The 23,479-nt window shown below is 34.8% G+C and overlaps 1 protein-coding gene across 2 annotated transcripts in view; it reads right to left on the bottom strand.

Annotated features, from left to right (window-relative positions):
• LOC117329113 (glutamate receptor U1-like) overlaps positions 1–16,281 on the bottom strand; it is an 82,294-nt gene extending 66,013 nt beyond the window's left edge. For both annotated transcript variants that reach the window (XM_033886848.1, XM_033886849.1), the window contains exon 1: positions 15,162–16,281. In XM_033886848.1, the coding sequence (XP_033742739.1) occupies positions 15,162–15,243 (82 nt within the window). In that variant the 5' untranslated portion in view covers positions 15,244–16,281. The remainder of the gene's footprint in view (positions 1–15,161) is intronic.
• Between the last annotated feature and the right edge of the window lie 7,198 nt (positions 16,282–23,479).

The raw sequence follows: 23,479 nt of genomic DNA, 5'->3' as shown, positions 1-23,479 counted from the left end.
CAAGTATTCGTTCAATCAAAGGATTTTTCATAGAATTGAGCTCATTATGTATAATTATTTGACTTTGTAAATACTAAGTATACTGATCAATGAAATTAGGAGAGGGTAGAGACAGTCAACCGGCAATTCATACAATAAGAGGACGCTTCTTAAACAACAAGTCAATAAAGTAATTAATGTTAGAGTTGGATTAGAGGAGAAGAGCACAGTATGGAAAAGGATTTTCAATTACGTATACGCATTTATCATATAAGAAGATATAGGCAATAATATCCATCATAATTTGTTCTCCTATAAACGTTTCGGACTATTAACGTTAAGAGGAATATCGCCTGAGACTATACCCTTCATCTTATCACGCCCTTTTCGCCACAGCTGCTTCAAAATTGTTTCCATCTGTGTTTTTCGTATGGCTTATGTATCATATCTGATAAAAGTACATGAACTTTGACCATGTCGACTAAATATCTGGCACTGTTGCACGAATGTGCCACAGACACTAAATACAATGTAACACATCTTTAACAAGTTATTTTCCATACAGATAATTATTATGTACTTATGACAAATACCTTTCAGCTGTGTACGTACTTTCCAACAATAAAGAATCCTTTATTTATAAGTAATACTGATTATATGAATATGTGTTACTTATTGTTCTCAATAACAAGCCAGTCGTTATTTTCCATTATTCTTCAATATGCACACGTGTATTGATTAAAGCACCATTGACCTTTTCTTAACGTAAAAAAGGGTTAATTCCTTTCATTGTGACACGATTGAGAATAAACACGTTACTTGACGTTCGCCTGGAATGTAATACTCGAAATTATAAAAATTATTTAGATGAATCTGTCTTTTGACATTTCTTTCCGCAGTGTTGAGTGCCCTGTGTCTATAGGCTCCTAGCATCCTTGGCGAGCTCTAGACGGTAGATGCAGTGTATGATTCAATTCAATTCAGTTTTTGTAACTTATCTCACTTATTTTGTTGTTGTTTTTATTTAAAGGTGCAGACATATTGGAAACTGTTCGCCCATAAAAAGTTTAGAGCAACATAAAAGATAAACAGAGATTGAAGAAAACTGTGTTCGATGCTGTGTTCCTTAAAGTTACTATCATATCAATAAGAATGATTACTTCATATCTATTCCAAGACACATCAATGTCAATAAGAAGCATTCATTTCTCACTTACACATTTTATAAACAATTTAGAGATTAGTCTATACGAAAGATCAACTGCTCGAGACAGACATTGTATGTCAATATCTAACATTGAAAATATTCTTACCACACACGCTTCCTCTGATATGCATATTTCTCCAAATCATTTAAAAACTAACTATGACATGAGTGATGAAGGAATGAACACACAATGTTTTGTTTATCTATTCTATAACTGCGATAATTTTCGAGTGAAGGTTGTTTACATAGACCTGCTGGTCTATAAGAGAGATGCCTTCTATCGTGTTGTGGATGTTTATTTACCATTTTACGGCCCCTGATATCTTTATCGTAGCAGTAATGCTATAATATACAAGTAGTTCAGACGACTGACATATCAGACGCACATGTCATCAAAGAAATTCTCTGTAATTAGTTTCTCAAGGTTAGCATACCCTATCTAGTACATATGCACTCAATATCGTTTTATAAATCTGATATAAGGCAGATACATAAAATCATGCATTTCTGATAAAAAAAATTACCTACATGTATGCAGATGGCAAATAACTTAATCATGTCAGTGCCAGGCATGTCTTTGAATCATTTGAGCTAATATATCAATGCATTAAGACTTGTTTTATGATATTATTTTAAACCTGACATCGTTTTATCGTCATGATGAAGTACTTTTGTTGAAAGAAATCCTGTCCTAATACACAGTTGTACCACCCAATGTAATAGTTTGAACTACAAAATGTAATTACACGTTATTAAATATGCATTAATGTAGTGGAAGGATATAATTGAGATGAATATTTGTATATACATATGTATTAGTCAAAACAATTTAAACACACTTAAGAAACCAAAACTCAACAGCTTGAATGGATATCAAGCAACTTATTATGCATTCCAAGAATGTTGAAATTATTTTTCGACGTTTTGAAGCTAGGATTATTTTCGCAATTTTTTTTTTCAAGTATCAGATGCAATTTTATGTTTACAGCTACGCTGTGATAAAGGGGACAAGCTCTACAGATTCTGTATTCTCCTTATTATACATTCATTATCTTATGACTCATTATGTTTGTGGATATTACATCCGTGACCTCTTTGTAAACACCTCCCATCACATCGATACCAAACGAGAGAGAGACATATTAGCGCAAGAAACAGCTGCAAGTCTGTCGCGATGTCCTACTTTCATGGGAAATAATACTAAAAACAATGTTGAAAGTATGGGCAACGTTGATTTTCCCAAAAAGATTGGGCGTGTATTTGTTGATGTTCTCCATGAGACGGCCATGTCTAGAAAAGTTGTTTACGAACCGTCGATATGATATCAATTACCAATATCGTTCTAAGTCCTGTAGAATAGCAAGGATTAAAACTCCAAACGTTGAAATAGATCGCCAAAAAAGTCTAGTATTTACTGTAACATCCAAAGACTATGTACATGCGTGTGCTCGCCGAGATATCAGATAATAAATCACAGTGATACCACATAGTCTCACTGGAAAATAACACACGAATATATTACAGTTACTGGCAGGAGAAGAGCCTTATATAAAGCTATTTTTGTCGACTCAGGGTTTTTTAATATATCTGAGAGAAAAAATAAGTATTTATTGTTATGGCTCAAATAATGCAGTGTAATTGTCCAAATAAAGATTGATGGAAACAACTCTATAAGCATTGGCACAGGACAATAAAAAACACAATATGTTAATATGTTTTAGCTGCTTTTGTATTTTGTTTTTGTTTTTGTTTGTTTGAACCATTTCTGGAAATGACACTCATTATTACTTGCAGTGATCAGCGCCATACGCAAACACCCTGGTCGATATATCCTGGACGACGAATGGTTACTGTTCACCGCATCATTGTTAAGTACGAAGAGGATTAACTTTGTATCGGAAGGGACATATTCATAGCAGTGTGTATGTATCTGGTCGATATGTGAATATGAATGTAAAATATCTGTTCATTTGTATTCAAATCACTTTCTCCAAACTGAAAACGATCAAGTGAGCATACGTTAAAGCTTAGAAAAGTGTATTATGGTTATAAGGGCAGGCAAGTTAAATGAATGATTTTACCAAAACATGTCGTAATAATGAGCTTATCGTATAGATATGATATTGAATAATGTTTGGACGAAATAAAGGGCTTAAATAATGCTGTTATAACTTTTGCCCATTCCTATTTGCTTTGATTTATGGAAATAAGAATTTGTTTAAATCAATAAAAACGAATGAATATAAGAAAATACTTTGCAAAACAAAAAACAAAAAACAAAACAAAAAAAACACCATCAGTTAACAAAACAAATACATAGGAATTATACTTTAAAAAAGATGTTCTCTATATTGGTTCAACAAAACCTTAACTTTATACCATACATGCCCCGTCCGATAGGTGAGACTGTTTTGGAATAGAGGGGGCATTATATATCGTCTACCTTGTTGTGGCTTGAATAGGGGGCATATAGTGTCAATATTTATATTACACATGTATAATATGTGGGAAGTGGACACAAGTCAACAGAAAATGACAATAACAATGGTATTGATCAAAGTTAAACAAATATGGGAGATAATGCGATGGTCATTAACCTCGATCGATATAATCAAACAGAATTAACTCCTCCCATAATAATTCAGAGTTGAATGTGTAGAAAATATTAGGAATGAGACGTATTCTTTGTATTTTAGAAAGGGGTTTTCGTTAGATGCATTATGCGTCAGAACGCAGTATTGGAGGAGATTAAAATCAACCAACAAATTTCCCCCCGCAGAAGGCAGTTAACATTTTTCTGCTGTACCAATTCCTGCTTTCTTTCCTATCATACATTGACAGTTATCTGACACACTATTACATTACAAGCCCTCTTTGTACTCATCTACAATCATCAGTCGTATACTAATTGCATGGCGATTGAACCAGTATAATCTCAGGTCAAGATATGGCATTTAGATGATAATCAATAACCAATCCTGTATGACGCATATTACCATGACTATCTTATATTAGTTAATGTTCCGTTCATGTGCACTTGGAGAGCACCATAAATGTTTGGTCCGTATTTATACAGTGAAGTTTTACTTTCGTTTGTGTCGCATAAGAAATAGGAGACATGAACGAATCAATCCTTTCATTATTCTGAAGACATATTATTTATATCATAATCATTTCACATACATGTTTATATAATAAATCACGAGTTCGTTATTATTTAAAAAAAAAAATGGTTTGATGTGGCAACCACTTGTATTGAGGAAAACATCTCAATCTGTCGGAAGAAGGAAAGGAAATAAAAACGACTAAAGAAAAAGGAGACATCAGCAAACGCGGAGATAACAAAAACAAACATAAAGAACCGATAGGGAAAGGGAATTCTAACTCATAATCGATAAAGAAAGATCAAAATATAAACAAAAAAATCCTTTGTATGGAAGTTTATGACAAAAAGTGCACGAGGAGAATGAGATAATGGGTTCCAGAGGGGAATGCGTCTTCTGATTTACTGATGACTGCATCCTTGCAAATCTAGGTGAAATCCAGTTTAGGTTATATCACCAAATGATTACCGGGATGATAATGCCGGAATCAGTAGGCATATCAACATGTATCGAACACGTCTTACTTCATATCGTTCACGATGTCTATCTAAACACATAGTCAACAAACAAATGGAGGGAAGCCACACATCCTTACCGAGAAAACAGCAAAACTAGGATAAAAAAAAACGCTGGGTTATAACTTAAAACATATAAACAAAAGGAAACACACAATCTCAAAACCTGTAAGAATCGTACAAGGTATCATTCCAACTCAACAAGTACAAGCGTATGAGGACATCATACAGCATAATTAATACTGATGACCATATATAGATTACTATAGGTCCAATGTATCTATATGAGACTCAGCATCATACTCATAGTGAATAATTCATTACTGGACGAATTAGGAAACACGTTGCGTGTAATTACAAGTACTAAACATAGTAGTACATATATGTACTACAGCCAACAGAGGATGTGGAACTGGGGCATCGGTGCAATGTTAGTACTCTGTTTGACGAGGAGGAAATATTAAATTTTATCTCATGCTGAATTTTATGTGTATGTGAGTTCAAGATGTTGAAACATGTCTGAAATTCGAAGAGTGAGCTTGAATGGACATGAATCTATGAACACATAAATAGACAGCAAAAATATACCAATACCAATACGGATAAAGCTCTACAGTCGTAACCTGTCCTGTATTATTTACCAGCATTATCTCGCTAACAATAGAACAACAAAAAATATACGATGACATCTAAAGAACTGACCGATAACAATACTTTTGAATCATTTCAATACTTTAGATATTAATTTAAGAACCCTTTTGTCATTCGTTCTGAAGTGTATCTTGTCCCGTTACAAACGAAAACATTCAAAGTTTGAGGTGTATACAAATACACAACTTTAAGCTGCCTGTTATTAGAGGTGGTAACAGGCATTTGCTGATTTAAGGAGAAGGACATATAACAAAACTTAACTGTTTGCATTATGTGAAATATAAAAATATGAATTAGTCAAATATGTCTTTTTTCTATGGTTCCTTCAAATTGTAGAGGAATGTTTAAATCGTATATTATCGTATATGAAAGCCGACGTAAAGTCCCAAATAAAAAGAAATAAGCAAAACATTTAGCCGATTTAGACAAATCATTGTGCAAACCTCGAATCTTATAGTCTCACAGCGAACGAATTGTAATTGAAACAATAATACTGTCAAGGTCCGAACGTGAACAAATATGTTGTTTCTCAAAGAAAGTAAAGTAGTTCAAATCGATTTAATCATATATGTTCCATCCAATGCAGAAAATTCACACAACGAATACAATAATATTCCCCTTAGTAATAGTAACAATACAATATTGTCTTGCACATGACTTCACTCTTTTATGTACACTATTTACTTAATTATATGTTTAAAATGCGTACAAATTACGTATAAATATCACTCATAGCAGTATCCAATGCATTACACTTCAAAGTGATGAGCAGCTCATTGTTGTTGTCATTCTGACTGCTTTACTTAACCGTAATCATTTTACAGTGAAATTACATCCGACGCGTGCAACAGTCTATCACTTCCAATACACTATAGCAATGACGAGCATATTCCCACAGACAGGTTCTCCAACAAGTGTCATGTAAGGATCAAATCGTAGTAATTTGATAGGTGTAATTAGCATATACTCCTATTATGGGTTTCAAACGAGGTTGTTTAATGCATTAACGGTATATATAATCTGTGGCGGTATCTATCAAAGAACCATGCACTCGTACATATGAAGGTGACAAGACTGGAATGATACAGTACATCAGTTGCTTACTTCTATCTTTACTTACAACGTCATCAACAGGGAACGCTTATAAATAAGCTGTATGAAAACTTCTTGATGATTTCTATTTCCTAATAGTTAATTTTCCATTTACATATAGAAGCATCCATACGATTCGATGGTCAATGAACTGTTCATATAAACACGATTTCCGTTACAGACGAAAACAAAATATCAACACAGGCGTTCGAGAGACGTTGGTTTATTAAGAGCATGTGGAAGTTTTTTGGTCGATGTCATAATCTCATTTGGAAAAAAAAACAATTCTGATGGACATAAAGTCCGATTTGTTTGATCAATGTTGACTAGTACTGGTTCCGTACCACCATACCACTTCTACTGAGAATGTGGCTTATATCTCGAATCTGTATGGTAAGTGTCGCCGATGAAGCAGGTCACTTTTACCCTCTGGAACACCTCGTTTTATTCTCCCTGTACTTTTTCAATGGTCTCCTTATAAATCTGTATTGTGTTGATATTTTACCACCGTTTACCAATTCCGAGTTGAAATTAAGGTCTGATTAATGTGTCGGTATAATCTGCATTCTACCATGTCTGCTATGCAACGCCAGTTTTGATTGGTTTAAAACCATGTATTATTTTCCAATAACCCACGCTCGTGCAAATAATACACGGTCGGGAGTCACGGCTGTAACAATTTTATATATCTAATATTCACCCGTTTTACAAAAGGTTACTATAGCCGTGTGGGCTAATAGGTTAGTCTTTCAATAGATTTTTATCACGACGCGAGTTCGAATCCTACGGAGGACCCCCTTTTTTTTAATTTTTTTTAATTTTCAAAATCAATGCCATATAATAGATGCTCTTGATCGTAGTACTGTATTGCCTGTATATTTCATCAACAAATAATGCAATACTCAAGAAATAAATGACAAGGTTTTCTCGGGGTTTCTTTGCTGTTTTTCTATTAGAAAGAGGTCGATCTCAGAACTAAACAGTACATGGTAGAATAGAAATAATCAACTTTGACTCGTGTATTGTTGCAGGATATACAACTCGGACGAGGATATTTTGCAATTTTAATTAATAACTCAGGCCTGCGGCCTTCGTTATTAATTCAATTGCAAAATATCCTCGTCCTCGTTGTATATCCTGCAATAATACACGAATCATCGTTAATTATTTCTTAAATCTATTGTCTCATAGAGACATCCTGACTTTGATCTGTGGTAACATTCGTCTTTTGACATGCGGTACAAAACATCATTACCACCACCAAAACATTGATTGTCTATTTGTTTATTCGTGTACATCTTGTTTATTTATCTCCGGGCTGTGGGCATTGGTTTTTTTATTATCATTATTTCCTGTACTCGTTTTATCTGTATCATATACACCATCTATACGTTGGATGATAATGACAAGTGGAAGTTATTCAGATGTGTCATGCCCAGTATTAAACATGTAAGCTTATCATAATTGACCGTGAGTCATCAAAATAACTGAAAAATTCTATCAGCTCTCTTTTGAAAACATGCCAACTGCTTACAGATTGTTTTATATGTCCTTTTTTCAACGATGAAACGTTTCAGCTTTCATTTATGTAAGAGATTTTTAACAACATGATCTCATAACATCATATTTTGGATTATACGTTCCTAATGTAGGCATGTGTCTGTAACAGAACGTATGTTAGATATGTTCATCCTTCTATAGGGAACAACCAACCAAACGAAAAAAATATATTTTTGAAACATCCCCTGTGTATAGAAGTTGAGCCAAGGATAAAATGTCTGGCAGCCACTGATTGGCCAGAATGTTATGAAGTAAGAAAATAGATATGTAGCCTGATAGGTAACTATCCATAAGAAATGTTGATATAAATTTCGTAAGTCCGATTGATTTTTTTTTCTCCAAAAGTTCAGGAAATAATAATTAACAGGTAAACATTTCAGATTGTTTGAGAATTTTTACTGCGAAATTCACTCATTTTCAAAATGGCTACCTTGGAGAAAATTTGAGCTGAAGGACCCAACTTTCTTTTTGATTAGGTGTTATATGAGACCCTAAACTTGTTATGTTATAAACCATAATTGTCATAGTGAATTTTAGAATTTGAATGAAATACTCCAAAACGTTAACACTGAAGTCTATGGGAAAACAATTGGTTGTTAGGTCCCTATAAAGGTTGGAGAATCGATAAGTAGTTTCTGAACTTATTAATTAAATACAATTATATATGAGCATCGACAATATTTGAAACTAGCTAACTTCTAATTGTGTTAGAAATTGACTAACAGGTGCTGCCTATGCTGGTGTTGAGTCATCATACTGTGTATTTGTTGTATAGAACGACTGCAGAAATTTTCACTTTAGTCATTGTGTTACCAGGCATGCATATCTCATTTAGACAAATACCGATTCCAAGGGTTTGCATAAATAATGTTTTTATTGTTATTTTACAATCTTCAAGATGTATAGTAGTGTAGAACTGTCATGAATTGTTTTGTATTCTCGGCATCTTACGGCTACATGGTTAATGTTAAAAATGTTTATATCATAATCTTTAGAAGAGAGAGTTACTGATGGGTAATATTTTTTTCAAATTTACGATGAAATATTGCAAATCAGCAGAGTGATTTTTCATCACCGCCGTGAATCATTTGCCGGAAATGATTTCGTAAATTGGTCTTCCATCGATGTTTCACAGCCAAAGTGTTTGACATGGTGTACTCGACCCCTCATTCTACAAATGACCCCATTATAGTTGAAGAGTAACTCTATTGTTTCTCATTTGGCTACATCTCATGTTGAAGAACTCATTACTTTGTATACGTCGCCCTATTAGAGTGTTGCGTTATTTACCGGATAAGCAATCTAAATCGAAAACGCGTCAGTGACGACCTTGGCATTGCTCCAGCAACAAGCCTAATGAAGTTGTAATTGTTATCAGTTCTAAATGGCCGTACATAGAAACAGGTTCGTGCGACTGTAAAATGATTCAACGGGACGATGAATAATTATTCCAGAATGCCTTTCATTATTTGGTACATTGCAGATCACAGCGTCAATTGGAACATATCAGTGTCATTTGCTTATCTGAAATAATATTTTTTCCTTCCTAAGAATTTTCACAAGATCACAAGCTTTGGCTTTAAATCAACATGTCTGTTCTTCGTATAAAATGACTGGTCATTCTAAAGAAAAACGATACATCAGTATAAAGCGTTTCCTAGATTATTGTTTTACAGTTGTATTAAATGTATAAAACAATCCAAATTACTTTAGAAGTACATTAGGAAAACGTGTGCTTGGTTACTTGTGTGCCATAGACTTAGAATGGGTCATAGTTACAAAAAAAAGTCGATGAAAAAAATGTTTGTAAATACGGAAGACCTTGCTAAATGAAAGTCATCTAAGGCATCTCACTTAATTATTACTTTCTAATGGCATCGGAGTTGATTCATCGTCTGTGCTTACAAAAGATACCATACATGTTCAAAATTAATGTCTTTTTGCTATCGCGATCAATATTATTTCTTACGATAGCATAAACAAAATTGTACAAAATGGGAATTTAAATTACATATTGCTCGTTCAAAACAATAGAAACTCAGAAGGCATCATAACAATAGAAACGACATCGTAAACACACACAAAAAACACACAGTAATTGTTCTTGAAGCTTTCCTCGTGCGACATCATATATCAAATCAGATATCCATTACCAATAAAAGATGTAGTGTTATTGAAAAAGGTGACCTTGCTATATGCTATATCGAGATTCAATAAATATCTCGCTCCACGCCAAAACTTATCGTAGTGTATTTGGGTCATTACAAAAATATTTCTCTTACACGTAAAACTTAGGATTTTGTACGTACAACTTATAATGTACGTGCCACTTATAATGTACGTACGAATTATGATCTTGTGATACAAGATAGTGTCTTATCTGATACGTACAAGATGATAAGTTGTACAGTACGTACAGGATAAATGTGTATTGTGGTACATGTATAATACGCTGCCGAAGAATCTAGTGCTTTGTTTAACTTTTGATAAGACAGACCATCAACTAATATAAATCTACGTATTAACTATGTCCATTGTATTACCGTTAAACATAATTTTATTATTTTTCCTTTATTTTTACCCATTTCAATAGATTATACACTTCTGAGAATAGCATGCGCACTGTATGTACAATGCAATACCCACGGTTAGCATTCTGTGGTGTCGTACACACCGACATGTATATGTACATCCATCTAAGTAAATAATAAGACCGTATAGGGAGTTAATGCGGACCCTGCTTAGTCAGGAGTACAGTGTGTCCTCTGTTAGGACGGCATTACAAAGTCTAAAATTACCTTGTTGTCCTCATTGTCAGGTTTTGTGCCATTGCATTTTAGTGGGATACATTTCCTCTGTTGTGTCCATGTTAAGACATTTAAGTTCGATAAGTGTCATCCTTTGTGTACATGTTTAAGTCATCCTTCGTATCCATGTTAAGACATTTCAGTTGGATGAGTGTCATCCATCGTAGTCATGTTAAGGCATTTTAGTTGGGTGTATGTCATCCTTCGTGTCCCTGTTAAGACATTTCAGTGGAATGACTCATTCTTCGTATCCATGTTAAGACATTTCAGTGGGATGAGTGTCATCCTTCGTGTCCATGTTAAGACATTTTAGTTGGCTGTATGTCATCCTTCGTGTCAATGTTAAGACATTTCAGTGGGATGACTGTCATCCTTCGTTGCAATGTTAAGGCATTTAAAAGGAATGAGGGTCATCCTTCGTGTCCATGTTAAGGCATTTTAGTGGGATCATTGTCATCCGTCGCGTCCAGGTTAAGAATTTCACTGGGATGAGTGCGACTATCGTGTCAATGTTAAGACATTTCAGTTGGATGAGTGTCATCCTTCGTTGCAATGTTAAGACATTTCAGTTGGCTGTATGTCATCCTTCGTGTCAATGTTAAGACATTTCAGTGGGATGACTGTCATCCTTCGTTGCAATGTTAAGGCATTTAAAAGGAATGAGGGTCATCCTTCGTGTCCATGTTAAGACATTTCAGTTGGATGTGTGTCATCCTTTGTGTACATTTTTAGACATTTAACTCGAATGAGTGTCATCCTTTGTGTACATGTTTAAGTCATCCTTCGTATCCATGTTAAGGCATCTTAGTTGGATAAATGTCCTCCGTTATGTGCATGTTAATACATTTAAGTTCGATACGTGTCACCCTTCGTGTACAAGTTAAGACATTTTAGTGGGATGAGTGTCATCCTTTGTGTACAAGTTAAGACATTTTAGTGGGATGAGAGTTATCCTTTGTGTACAAGTTAAGACATTTTAGTGGGATGAGAGTCATCCTTTGTGTACAAGTTAAGACATTTTAGTGGGATGAGAGTCATCCTTTGTGTACAAGTTAAGACATTTTAGTGGGATGAGAGTCATCCTTTGTGTACAAGTTAAGACATTTTAGTGGGATGAGAGTCATCCTTTGTGTACAAGTTAAGACATTTTAGTGGGATGAGAGTCATCCTTTGTGTACGGGTTAAGACAGTTCAGTGTCATCAATGCCTTCCTTTGTGTCTATGCTAAGGCTTTTCAGTCGAATGAGAGGCATCCTTCGTGTCCATGTTAAGACTTTTCAGTTGGAATACACCTCAAACTATCAATAAAACTGCCCGATCATTCCGTTGCCGGGAGGTTTGGCTGAGGATTGAAAACAAATTGAATATATAAAATGGTACTATAAAATGTCTGTTGACAGTCTCCGCCACCTGTGATCACCGCCGTTATACAGCCATAGCAGTTGTATCCTTTAGACCGAAAAGCAAAACCAAATTTATACTGAATAGTATAAACATCAATCGCGTGTACTCCTGTAGTACAAATACACTCTGGGTTAACACTTAGATAGTACAATCAGCTTTAAATCACCAGAGAGTGTGTTGTAATGTCAGAATAATAAGAATAATTCAATCCATTTTTTTCCGGAAACTGAATTACCTTAAAGTTTATTAATTGATGAAATTGATTGTTCAGCAGGAATTCTCGCAGTTTTCATCATAAACGGAAAGAAATTGCTTCGCCACAGAGTGGTATGGTTGACATGTATCTTGATCAGTGATGAAAACGTGTATTATTAACACTAACAATCATGATCACATGACTGACGTTAAACCTCGCCATTTGTAAAACTGCACCATTGAGAGTGTATACTTTGATCCACACTTTGTTTTTTCATATTCATCCGAATGTAATGTTCGAATGCATGCTCTTCACTGGCATAAACAGTAACACATCCGTTTGTTCTGATGCATTCCGTTCATGCACATAAGCAATAATCCCAACGTCAGTTGGTCCGAATGTATTCCCATCATTTGCATAAACAGTAATGCTAACATGTGTCTGTCCGAATGTATTCCCTTCAAACGCATAAACAGTAACGTAAGTTTGCCCGAATGAATCCCTTTCATGCGTTCAAGAAGTTGATAATATTTAATGATTTTTCATTTGGTCAACACAGACAATGATTAAAATACTGTATCACCAAAAAGAAGCTTAAATGTACTTTGTATTGTTGAATACAGAATATTCTTTTCTTAGTTCCGTGGAATTGCTGTGTTTTCCTTTTGGCATTATGTCAGGTGATTGGATAAATAGCATGAAATCAACATTTTATTTACGGTTTTGATTTGGTTGATGTTGAATGTCATAACATACTAATATACATGTACATTGAATGTAAAAGTTTGTTTTTAATTCCTTGTGAAAATTTGATCTAAAATGTATTATATGATTTTGTGCAGCGCATGGTCATCATCAGCCATATTATATTAACTATTAAAGTCGAGCTAGGCCGCAGCCTCATTATTACAATGTTCCTATATAACAAAGAAGGCTGTGTTAGGGTCATCGTAATAGCTGGATATCATACAGAACGTAGCATAAAACACGAGACAAAAAAAGGTATAAAACAGGACACATGTAAAATCATAATTGCATACCATGATGTCGATATCATGTAAGAATATGGTAGTTTTGGCTTGATGGTAGAATGCACCACCAACATTGTTTGCGAGTAAACATTGTATATCAAAAGGTAATGTCACATCGGGACAAGTTTTCAAAAGTGGCTTATCAGTGCAAAGAATACACAAGACGCAAAAATACAGCATATATAATAAATAAACAGAGTAATTGTTTGATACATTTCAAACGTCATGACATGAACAGTAAAAAAGGGAAAATATTCTGGTGATTATATAAGATGTATACGTGATGTCATTTGAGTACAGTATGTAACAGACTAGGTACACAAACATTACATATACATCCATGTCTGATAGGCTTAGAGATCAAATAGAGGTAAACAACAGCACAAAGGTTATATCAATGTCGACTTTGAATAGAAGGACTAAGTTATTATCAAAATGACGTCATAGGGCACGTCATTCTTAATAACGTCAGAACAGAATGTTTATTCAAACGGGACATTAGCATATCTGAAGTAATTATTGTCTAGGACTATGCACTATCCGTGTATATAGGTTGTTATTGGATTCGTATACCGTAGTTAACCGGGTAAACATAATTAAAGTTAACGTGTGCAATACACCAATATACCTTAACTAAAGATACAGCATGTGCGGTCACCGACAAAATAACAAATCATCATATCAGACAAATGAAAAACAAACAGTGACACGCTCAAATCACTGATCAAAATGATATTTGCCAGAGAAAATTAAACACCTATGACGTTTAGTCCTCATTGGACCTGTTAGTCACGTTGATTTAAAACCTTAATAATTTTCACAAGCACGACACTGTCTTATGCAACATCAACTGCAGCATTTGTCGTCGCGTGCTCTGCTCGTGCTCATTTACACATGGTGCTGCAATCTTGATGCTCGTAGACATGATATTGTCATGAGAATTTGCACAAATTAGAGATAAACTTGACATTGCTAGCGGCAATCGATGAGCCGTCGCTTTTATTTCCACGCTACTGCAATTCTACTTTAATAAGACTTTTCTTAGCATTTCTCGTCGATTGAATTTGCACGAAAATCATGCATGTATTGCTTCCGGGTATTTAGATGTCACAAGGTTATTTGTAGATATTAGTTCATATCTGATTTAGATAACGTTTTGAGGAAAATGTCTCAGTTTAAATAATTTACAATCGATATAAAACAGGGAGCTAATAAAACGGTATTAGGACTCGTGTCGGACCTGCGATCCGACGAGGTTTGATACATTTTGGCTAGAATAAACAATTTTCTCAAAAACGATTCCATGTTAATGCGACATGGGCATTGCACCTCAAGATGTCGTGTTCATCTAGATTGTGTATCGAGGAAACGTTAGTCTATCGGCCTATAACGCTATCACATCCACAGCAGGTCTCCGACAGTGGTATCGACCCAGGATTCAGCCCCTTTCCCAAACCAACCACATAACTTCCTTGGTGTGGAACATTCTTAAGCTATGTATGAGATTTCACTTGCCATGCAATTTAGTTATTGTTGTATATGACACTACGACGTATAACTAAAACATACGTGATATTAACAAAATTAAAGATGATATGTAAAAGATGACACTTACCAACTTTCTTGTTATCTTGCTGTTCAATTCCGTATATACTGTCGGCTAGGAAGACCAGTGTTAAAATTCCTGTGAAACGCATACCTAATGCTCCGTAAAACCTCACACAGGGTAAAATTAGGGAGTTCTAACTCCCCTCAGCATCGATGCAGTGACATGACCAGTTCCTCTTCAATATGGTTTCATCGTCGTTGATGTCCTTTTCAATATCATAATCAACAGTATGACATAACGTCTTCAGTGTGGAAATGGGTACATCGTCGAACACGTTTCAATATCGAAATGAACACATGTCTATGTATATTGCACAACCTCTTCACTGTTGACAAGGTAACATCGTCAATTTCCTTTAATATCTGTGTGATGAACACATATCCAGCTATACGGTAGCATGAGCTTTCTCTGGTACCAGCATTATGTTAGCCCGGTCTCTATAGCTCGTCGCAGTATAGCGGTACAGCGGCCTACGTACCAGCTTCTCATAGTAAATCCTGGTTGTAGCAAATGTAAATATGTGTAGCTTACTAAGTCTAGGAAACTGTCCTGTCTATGTTTAGGCATGAAGGTACACCGATTTATTATTTTACTAGTTATATGAATGCACGAATTATCGATAAGAGTCAATGTTTAGTTTTCAGTGATTACACCCAGTCTCTTTATGCTATAAACATTTCTAGCGGTGAGCGTCTCCTCACTTCCACTTGTCGATGATGTTATCTAGTATGACTTCAATCTACAATAAAACGATAGCCTATGCAACCAAAACATTGGAATACATTTTCGACAAGCTTCAACAGTTTTTAAAGACATACCTTTAACAGAAAATCACATTTGCGGTACATCCCAAGGAGTGTTTATATCTAAACAACATTCAAACACATGTATGTCGTCTTTGGTAAAAGAAAAGCAAACAGTTCATAGCACTTATCCATAAATTTGACATGGGAATGGTTAGATTGCTGGGTTTTAATCAAAATGGCGATAACATGCCATACAACGAAATCATGAAGTTAAAAAAACAGTGGTATTAATTTTAACAACATGACAGTACCTCTCGCCATATGGCTGCGATGTAAATAACGGTTCCCACTGAAGCAGACAGTGTTCCGAAAGTCACCGATCGATACCGGAGACAGTCGATCAATACCGGAGACATTCGATCGATACCGGAATACCAAAACTAGCATTGACCCAAGTTACTTCCGTTAGTATCAACCCCTGCAATGTTAAGGGCAAGTGAACGGGGACCACAACCAATGTGGATTAGCTGATATGTCGTGCTTATGTTTGTGACAGATGTCATTGTGTGGTTGGGTAAATATGGAATACTCCACTTGTTAAGTTATGCCAAGAAAATCCATATTGTGTTATTGTTATTGTTTATTATTAACCCAGCTGTTGGTCATGTTCATGCATTGTAATAATACAGTCAATACGTTTAACTAGCTGTATAAACTGAACCTCAATGGTTTACATATCAACCTCAATAAGGGAATGTATGACATGCAATGTTAGAAAGAGACAAACTTCGAATAATATATATATAACGAACATACATGTACCTGAATGGAATTTATATTTGGTTTGGAGTACTGATGAAGGTGACCCGTGCATAAGGCAAGCGCTATAATATCTGTAGCTGATTTCATCCCGATATCGGTACATTCACAGAGATTTTTATTTCACGTGTGCCTAAAATCATATATGAATATTGATATATGCTCGTCTCTGTATACCGTAAAATGTGTATACCTCGTGATTAAATCATTAATTCCCCATGTAGAGAAATTGATGAACAGATGTATGCACATTTAAAACAATCTATAATTTGTTTTGTTAATAAACTCTCTCATAAATACGTTGTTTGAAAGACCAAGTAAAATAATTTCGGGTTGAAAAATTAAACCAAAATAGTATGAGATGATGATCTAACTATAGTCTAATGTAGTCTAATCTGTGTTGTTTTTATAGTGAAATGTTGCATAGAATTGTGTCAGTATCGTCGAATATGCTTACCCCACCTTGTTTGTTTCGGATTCCGGATAATATGCAGTTTAACTCCTTAATCGGAAGCACACAATTAATTAATCCGTAAACTGGGATGTTTTACGTGATTCGATGTGATAAATCAATTGAATAATATTAGCAAAACTATATTAAAGCAAAGAATACCATTTCCTCGCGTCAGAAAAGTATTTAATACGGAACTACTAATGAACGAATGCGGAACGAATAATTACTCGAGTTTTGAAAAAACGATAACAAGACGCAAATGTTTCACATCTTATTCAGAAATTCTTCTGAAAGGGCACGCCAATCAGATCTCCCTGAAATATCATCAATGGTTTATAATTGGAATCATTCACTAGGAAATTTAACACCACGTTAGTTATTCTGCTTTCATGGCAGCCATGGGTGCTTTATAAATAATAACAAATGTTTGATATAAAATTGTACCTAGCTAGAGAACCCGAGATTCACCCGTTAGATTAGTGAGTATTTATAGGAAATGAAAAACAGATACGATCAGTCGTTGCCTCAAATTGGACGTGTTTCTCATTACCGAAATCTGTGATGATGTCGTATGCAGGTTTCCAATCCTGCTGACTAGTGTCATCGACCTATATACGGATGTACATGTAGTTACTGACACACTTCTCATCTATCTTTAGATCATCTGAATCTTTTCCGAATGATTTCTCCGTTCACTTTAAAAATGCTGGAGCATGAAGATTTTGTTATTTCATTTTTAACATTAGAAACGCGCCAGAATATCCGTTAGATTCAGTATTGCATTAGTAAAACGCGTGTGCCTCTATGCTAGTTTCATTATTTATTTCGCATTTTATCAACAAGTGTCAATCTTCATAAAAATTATGACGATATAATCATGAATTTAATGATTTGTGAACAAATGTCCAGCATAAAACGATTTTTTGTGTTCAGAGATTAATTTATTTCATGCAATAAGTTTAACATGAACAATACGCCTGAATGTATTGTATAACTTAAGCCGACCCCTTGCTAGCATGCCTGGTGGATTTGCGACACGCCAAGTAGGCCCAATCATGAACAGGTTGTTGCAAATTAAAAATAAAATCCTTTTGGGAAATAAACATGTTTTTCTATGCGGAGGCCTGAGAGATTGGTCTCATAGGGAGAAAACATCCCCACAGGGACTGCCTCATCGTTACTCATGTTCTTTGTGTTTCACAGTTACATATATCGAGTGATAACTGGTCATGAGTGAGAAATTGAGATTAAATGGGGCGTCTAGGGAAGTGTTTACATCTATATAACAACCTTTATACTCTTGCTTCAAATAAATGTAATTATTTTATACTTAAATTATTATTGTATCATCAATTATTTTGTTGTATAGAAACAATATATATATTTAGCTTTTATTTCTTGGGATTTATCAGATATCGGAGTCAAATGACAAAATTCTAAGACACAATCAATCATACCAATGTACGTGTAAGGGGGAGGCACTTATTCAACATCCTCAGGACATTTGTGGAAATTAAAAATAAAGTCCATGGCGATGCATGTAGATGTGTGTATTACTTTTATGTTATATAACTATCAAAGCACGTGTCATGATAATACAGGACTATTGTTATATAACTATCAAAGCACGTGTCAGGATAATACAGGACTATTGTTATATAACTATCAAAGCACGTGTCATGATAATACAGGACTATTGTTATATACATATCAGAGCATGTATCATGATAATACAGGACTATTGTTATATAACTATCAAAGCACGTGTCAGGATAATACAGGACTATTGTTATATAACTATCAAAGCACGTGTCAGGATAATACAGGACTATTGTTATATAACTATCAAAGCACGTGTCAGGATAATACAGGACTATTGTTATATAACTATCAAAGCACGTGACATGATAATACAGGACTAGTGTTATATAACTATCAAAGCACGTGTCATGATAATACAGGACTATTGTTATATAACTATCAAAGCACGTGACATGATAATACAGGACTATTGTTATATAACTATCAAAGCACGTGTCAGGATAATACAGGACTAGTGTTATATAACTATCAGAGCATGTATCATGATAATACAGGACTATTTTTATATAACTATCAAAGCACGTGACATGATAATACAGGACTATTGTTATATAACTATCAAAGCACGTGTCAGGATAATACAGGACTATTGTTATATAACTATCAAAGCACGTGTCAAGATAATACAGGACTATTGTTATATAACTATCAAAGCACGTGTCAGGATAATACAGGACTATTGTTATATAACTATCAAAGCACGTGTCAGGATAATACAGGACTATTGTTATATAAATATCAAAGCACGTGTCAGGATAATACAGGACTATTGTTATATAACTATCAAAGCACATGTCAGGATAATACAGGACTATTGTTATATAACTATCAAAGCACGTGTCAGGATAATACAGGACTATTGTTATATAACTATCAAAGCACGCGTCAGGATAATACAGGACTATTGTTATATAACTATCAAAGCACGCGTCATGATAATACAGGACTATTGTTATATAACTATCAAAGCACGTGTCAGGATAATACAGGACTATTGTTACATAAATATCAAAGCATATATCATGATAATACAGGACTATTGTTATATAACTATCAAAGCACGTGTCAGGATAATACAGGACTATAATTAAGTTTGACGCAGCGATAAACGAGTAAAAGGAAAGGTCATTGTTATGTCGACAGTCTTTTGTTCTGATACCGGTTTGATCGTTACAAATAATGTACAGATTACCTATCGCCCGGTGATTCATTTCTCACATCTGGCCTACCACTTACTAAGATACAGCTAACTTATTGAAGGCACGATACAATGTGATCGTTATCGCACACACTTTCTTTGATGTACTTAAAAGGGTATGCCGACATATAAGTCCAAATGACAAACAAATGTGCATTAATACGTAAACGTTCCCTGAATAGTGTTAGTTGTCATTGTTTTCGTCGTAACACACCTACAAGATGTTTCGCGGTGCTTTACCAAATTCAAACTTTCGTCTGAAAACCTTTGGCTAGGAATCGTTGTATTGGTGACATTGCAATCGGAAGTAATTAACGGAATTGATTTTCCACTTCTCAAAATTTATTATAATCCCGCGAACGTATACAAATTTTGTGAAATAAAACATTGTTTGATGAAAAATATGTTTTATTCAGTTAATGTATCAATCAGAATTAGCTGTATGGCTGAAAGAATAGTGTGTTGATAAAACGAGACAAAGGGCCTACCATCACTGCACAATTATAACGTTCTTTTTGTAGGCGGAGTTGTTTAAGATACAGGAAATGTTTTCTTGGCAAGGCTTAAATAGATTTTAGGCTACCATAGATCATGTGATCGAGTCCCGGTCAGAGCAGGAGACATACATTTGGTTTCTGTAAAAATGTACGCCGCTCTCGGACAAGAATCCAGTTGCCGATCTGCGAGCTTTCTTTTTGTGTCAACAGCGGATTTAACAACGATCAGGGACAACATATAAAAATACTGTATGTTTATATTCAATGAAAAAAGATTCTGATATTCAATGCTGACTTTTTTATCTGAAAGATTAATTATTTCATGTCCACATCGTCGTTTTAATAGCGAATTTTCACTGACAGAGATTTATAACAATGAACGAATTTAAGTTATTTTCAGTTTCATCTGCTGAAATGCTATTTGAATTTCAGATATTTTTTGAAACCGCTGAAATCTTATCATCTGCATTTCCATTCGTTGTTTTATCTATATCGAGTTACTTCTGTGTATGGCATGGTGTAATGTTTAAGTTTTAAGTGTGATTGAGTGCTGAATCTTGTAGCTTAATTGCAATACAAATCGAGCATAAACAGCGTAAATGATGACATATGTGTAACCCTATAATCCCTAATAGCGCAATAGATAATAGTTCGGGAAAATAATCGTGTTTTAATAAATTAAACTTTTCGGCCATGAAATTGTGTTAGGAATAGTAAGCGCTTTAAAAATATTAATTGACATAACAACAACAAAACTACAAATGTGTTAGTCAAGTCAATAGCTCAACAATAAAGATCGATAACATAGCAGTATATTTAAATAATTATCCTCGAAATATCTGATGCAAGCAATTATTCGAGTTTAATCCTCTTATCGTAGTCACGTTCAGGTCTGCGATCTAATAACCATTTTGATATAACGAAATGGGTCCATAATTAAACTCGATCTTGTTTTAAAGCTATCAATTAATTTTATCATCAGAGTTTTTAATAACCAAGTCCTGTGTATATCGATTGTGTTTCTGGTAAAAAAAGATGAGTGTGTTTACTTTCAGTCGGAGGCAAGCTTGGTTACTCGCATAATTCCAGTGAGTTTAGAGTAGGACATGTTTACTGATCCCTTAGAAAAGAATGAGTTCAATGACAAGGAATACCGATTTCACGTACTGCACCTGTTACGCGCGCGCAAATCAAATTAAAATAGATTGATTTATCCTGTACAATGAATTACCTGGCTGTATCTTAATAACTTTGATAATGAATATATTGTTGAAAGCAATTGAATAAACGTATAAAGTATTCAGTTTGATATGGTACAGAATGTTACATAAGGTCATCCGAGCTGTCAGCTATCGCGAGTCAAATATCAATATTGATCATTACTTTTTAAAACGTTTTAATGTCTTCGTGTCCATCAGGATTTTCACAAAACCGTTTGGCATATATATCAAAACTTCAGTATACTAATGTGTTCAATCGATAAATTTATGTGTATGATCGATACATCTATGTGTGAGACCAATATTTCTCCAATCATTCCCAGATTTGTCTCCCCTCTGTCCTTTTTAATATTTCTCTGTTATTCCTAAGGTGTAATTTCTCTTTTCAAAGCCTAGCTTATGGCAGATGGCACGTGATTACCACAATACAATGATGTAACCGCGACAATTGAATCACATCAGCCTCATATTGTGTTCCATTGCACTGAAACATCAGGAAGAGACATAATCCTCAGCCTTGAGGTCGTGAGAAATCACAAGTCCTCTCAGCTAATATTTCAATATTAAATCGGAATTGAATACAGGAAGTAACATTCCTCAGCTTCACTGAAAGGATTGCAGAATTCACAGTACCAGTTAGCTTTTTAAAGATAACGTCATGGCGTTTGTATGCCATATAATTCCGGAATATCTATGTCTCCTTGCCGGTTTTAGTGTTATTCTTTCTATGTGATTGGTAAAAATCTACAGAAGACTCGAGAAATTCCTTGTTACTATTTTAGCCAATGTTATCAATTTGCGATGGTTACCTCGCGTGTTAGAATTCGCTAGTTTCAGGTTAACATTGAATTATTTTCAAGACCTGACGGAGAGGTCCCGACCAATCATAAAACCGTCTAAAATTACAGTCATATAACAGACAGAAATGTCTAGCCCTAGACAGCGAATCGGTTTGGACGACAAAGAATATCACTCCTCGGAATAGTCTTGAACATTTGACACGAGGTACCAGTACTGAGGGTCAAATATTCTGGACTTTTGCACAGGCAAGCATGATATACTTGTTTTATTACATAACCACTAAAACTCAGTTAGAATTACTAAAATCTCGACTTTCCTGAAGGCCTAGAAGACGCCTGGCAGTGTTGACATCTGAGTGACTTACACGCTTGAAAGGGTAGGATTCAATTTCGAAACGTCACAGATGTTCAATAGTTCGCACATGACCAAATTCCAAAACGTAACAGGTGTTCAATAGTTTGTACGTGACCGTGCAATAGTCATTTTAGTCGTGCAATAGTTCAAAATATACCTTATGCGTATAGTTAAGGAAAATCAACCGCATAATTATGTTATAAATCATAAATTGGTTTAACGTGTTCTATATACGTGAACATTAACATTTTGAATTCATATTAATTGTGATCCCACGCGTTGTTATAGTTAAATATATTGATACCATTTAACGCGTATACATATTTATTGATACTGTAATGATACATCGACTAGCTATAATTATCCAATGCGGTCATTCAAATGGTAAAGCATTTCTTTCCCCGTTGGAACTTGAACTGACAATCATCCAGATGTATTGCATATATGTATGACAGATAGAAATAGTCTTAATTATGTTATGTAAATGAGTGTAATATATATATATACATTGTATATAGATAACAGGATAAGACTGTCCACTGTATAGGTAAAGGTGCCATGCTGGGCCCATAACCCCTGACTGAAGGGAAGGGTCTGTCCCCCATGGTGACCATATGGTACAGGAAACTTTCT

The sequence above is a fragment of the Pecten maximus genome, chromosome 6 (genome assembly GCF_902652985.1).
Source record: "Pecten maximus chromosome 6, xPecMax1.1, whole genome shotgun sequence".
Taxonomy (NCBI): Eukaryota; Metazoa; Mollusca; class Bivalvia; order Pectinida; family Pectinidae; genus Pecten; species Pecten maximus.
The sequence above is the reverse complement of the archived record's forward strand: the minus strand, read 5'-3'. Positions and strand labels throughout refer to the sequence as shown.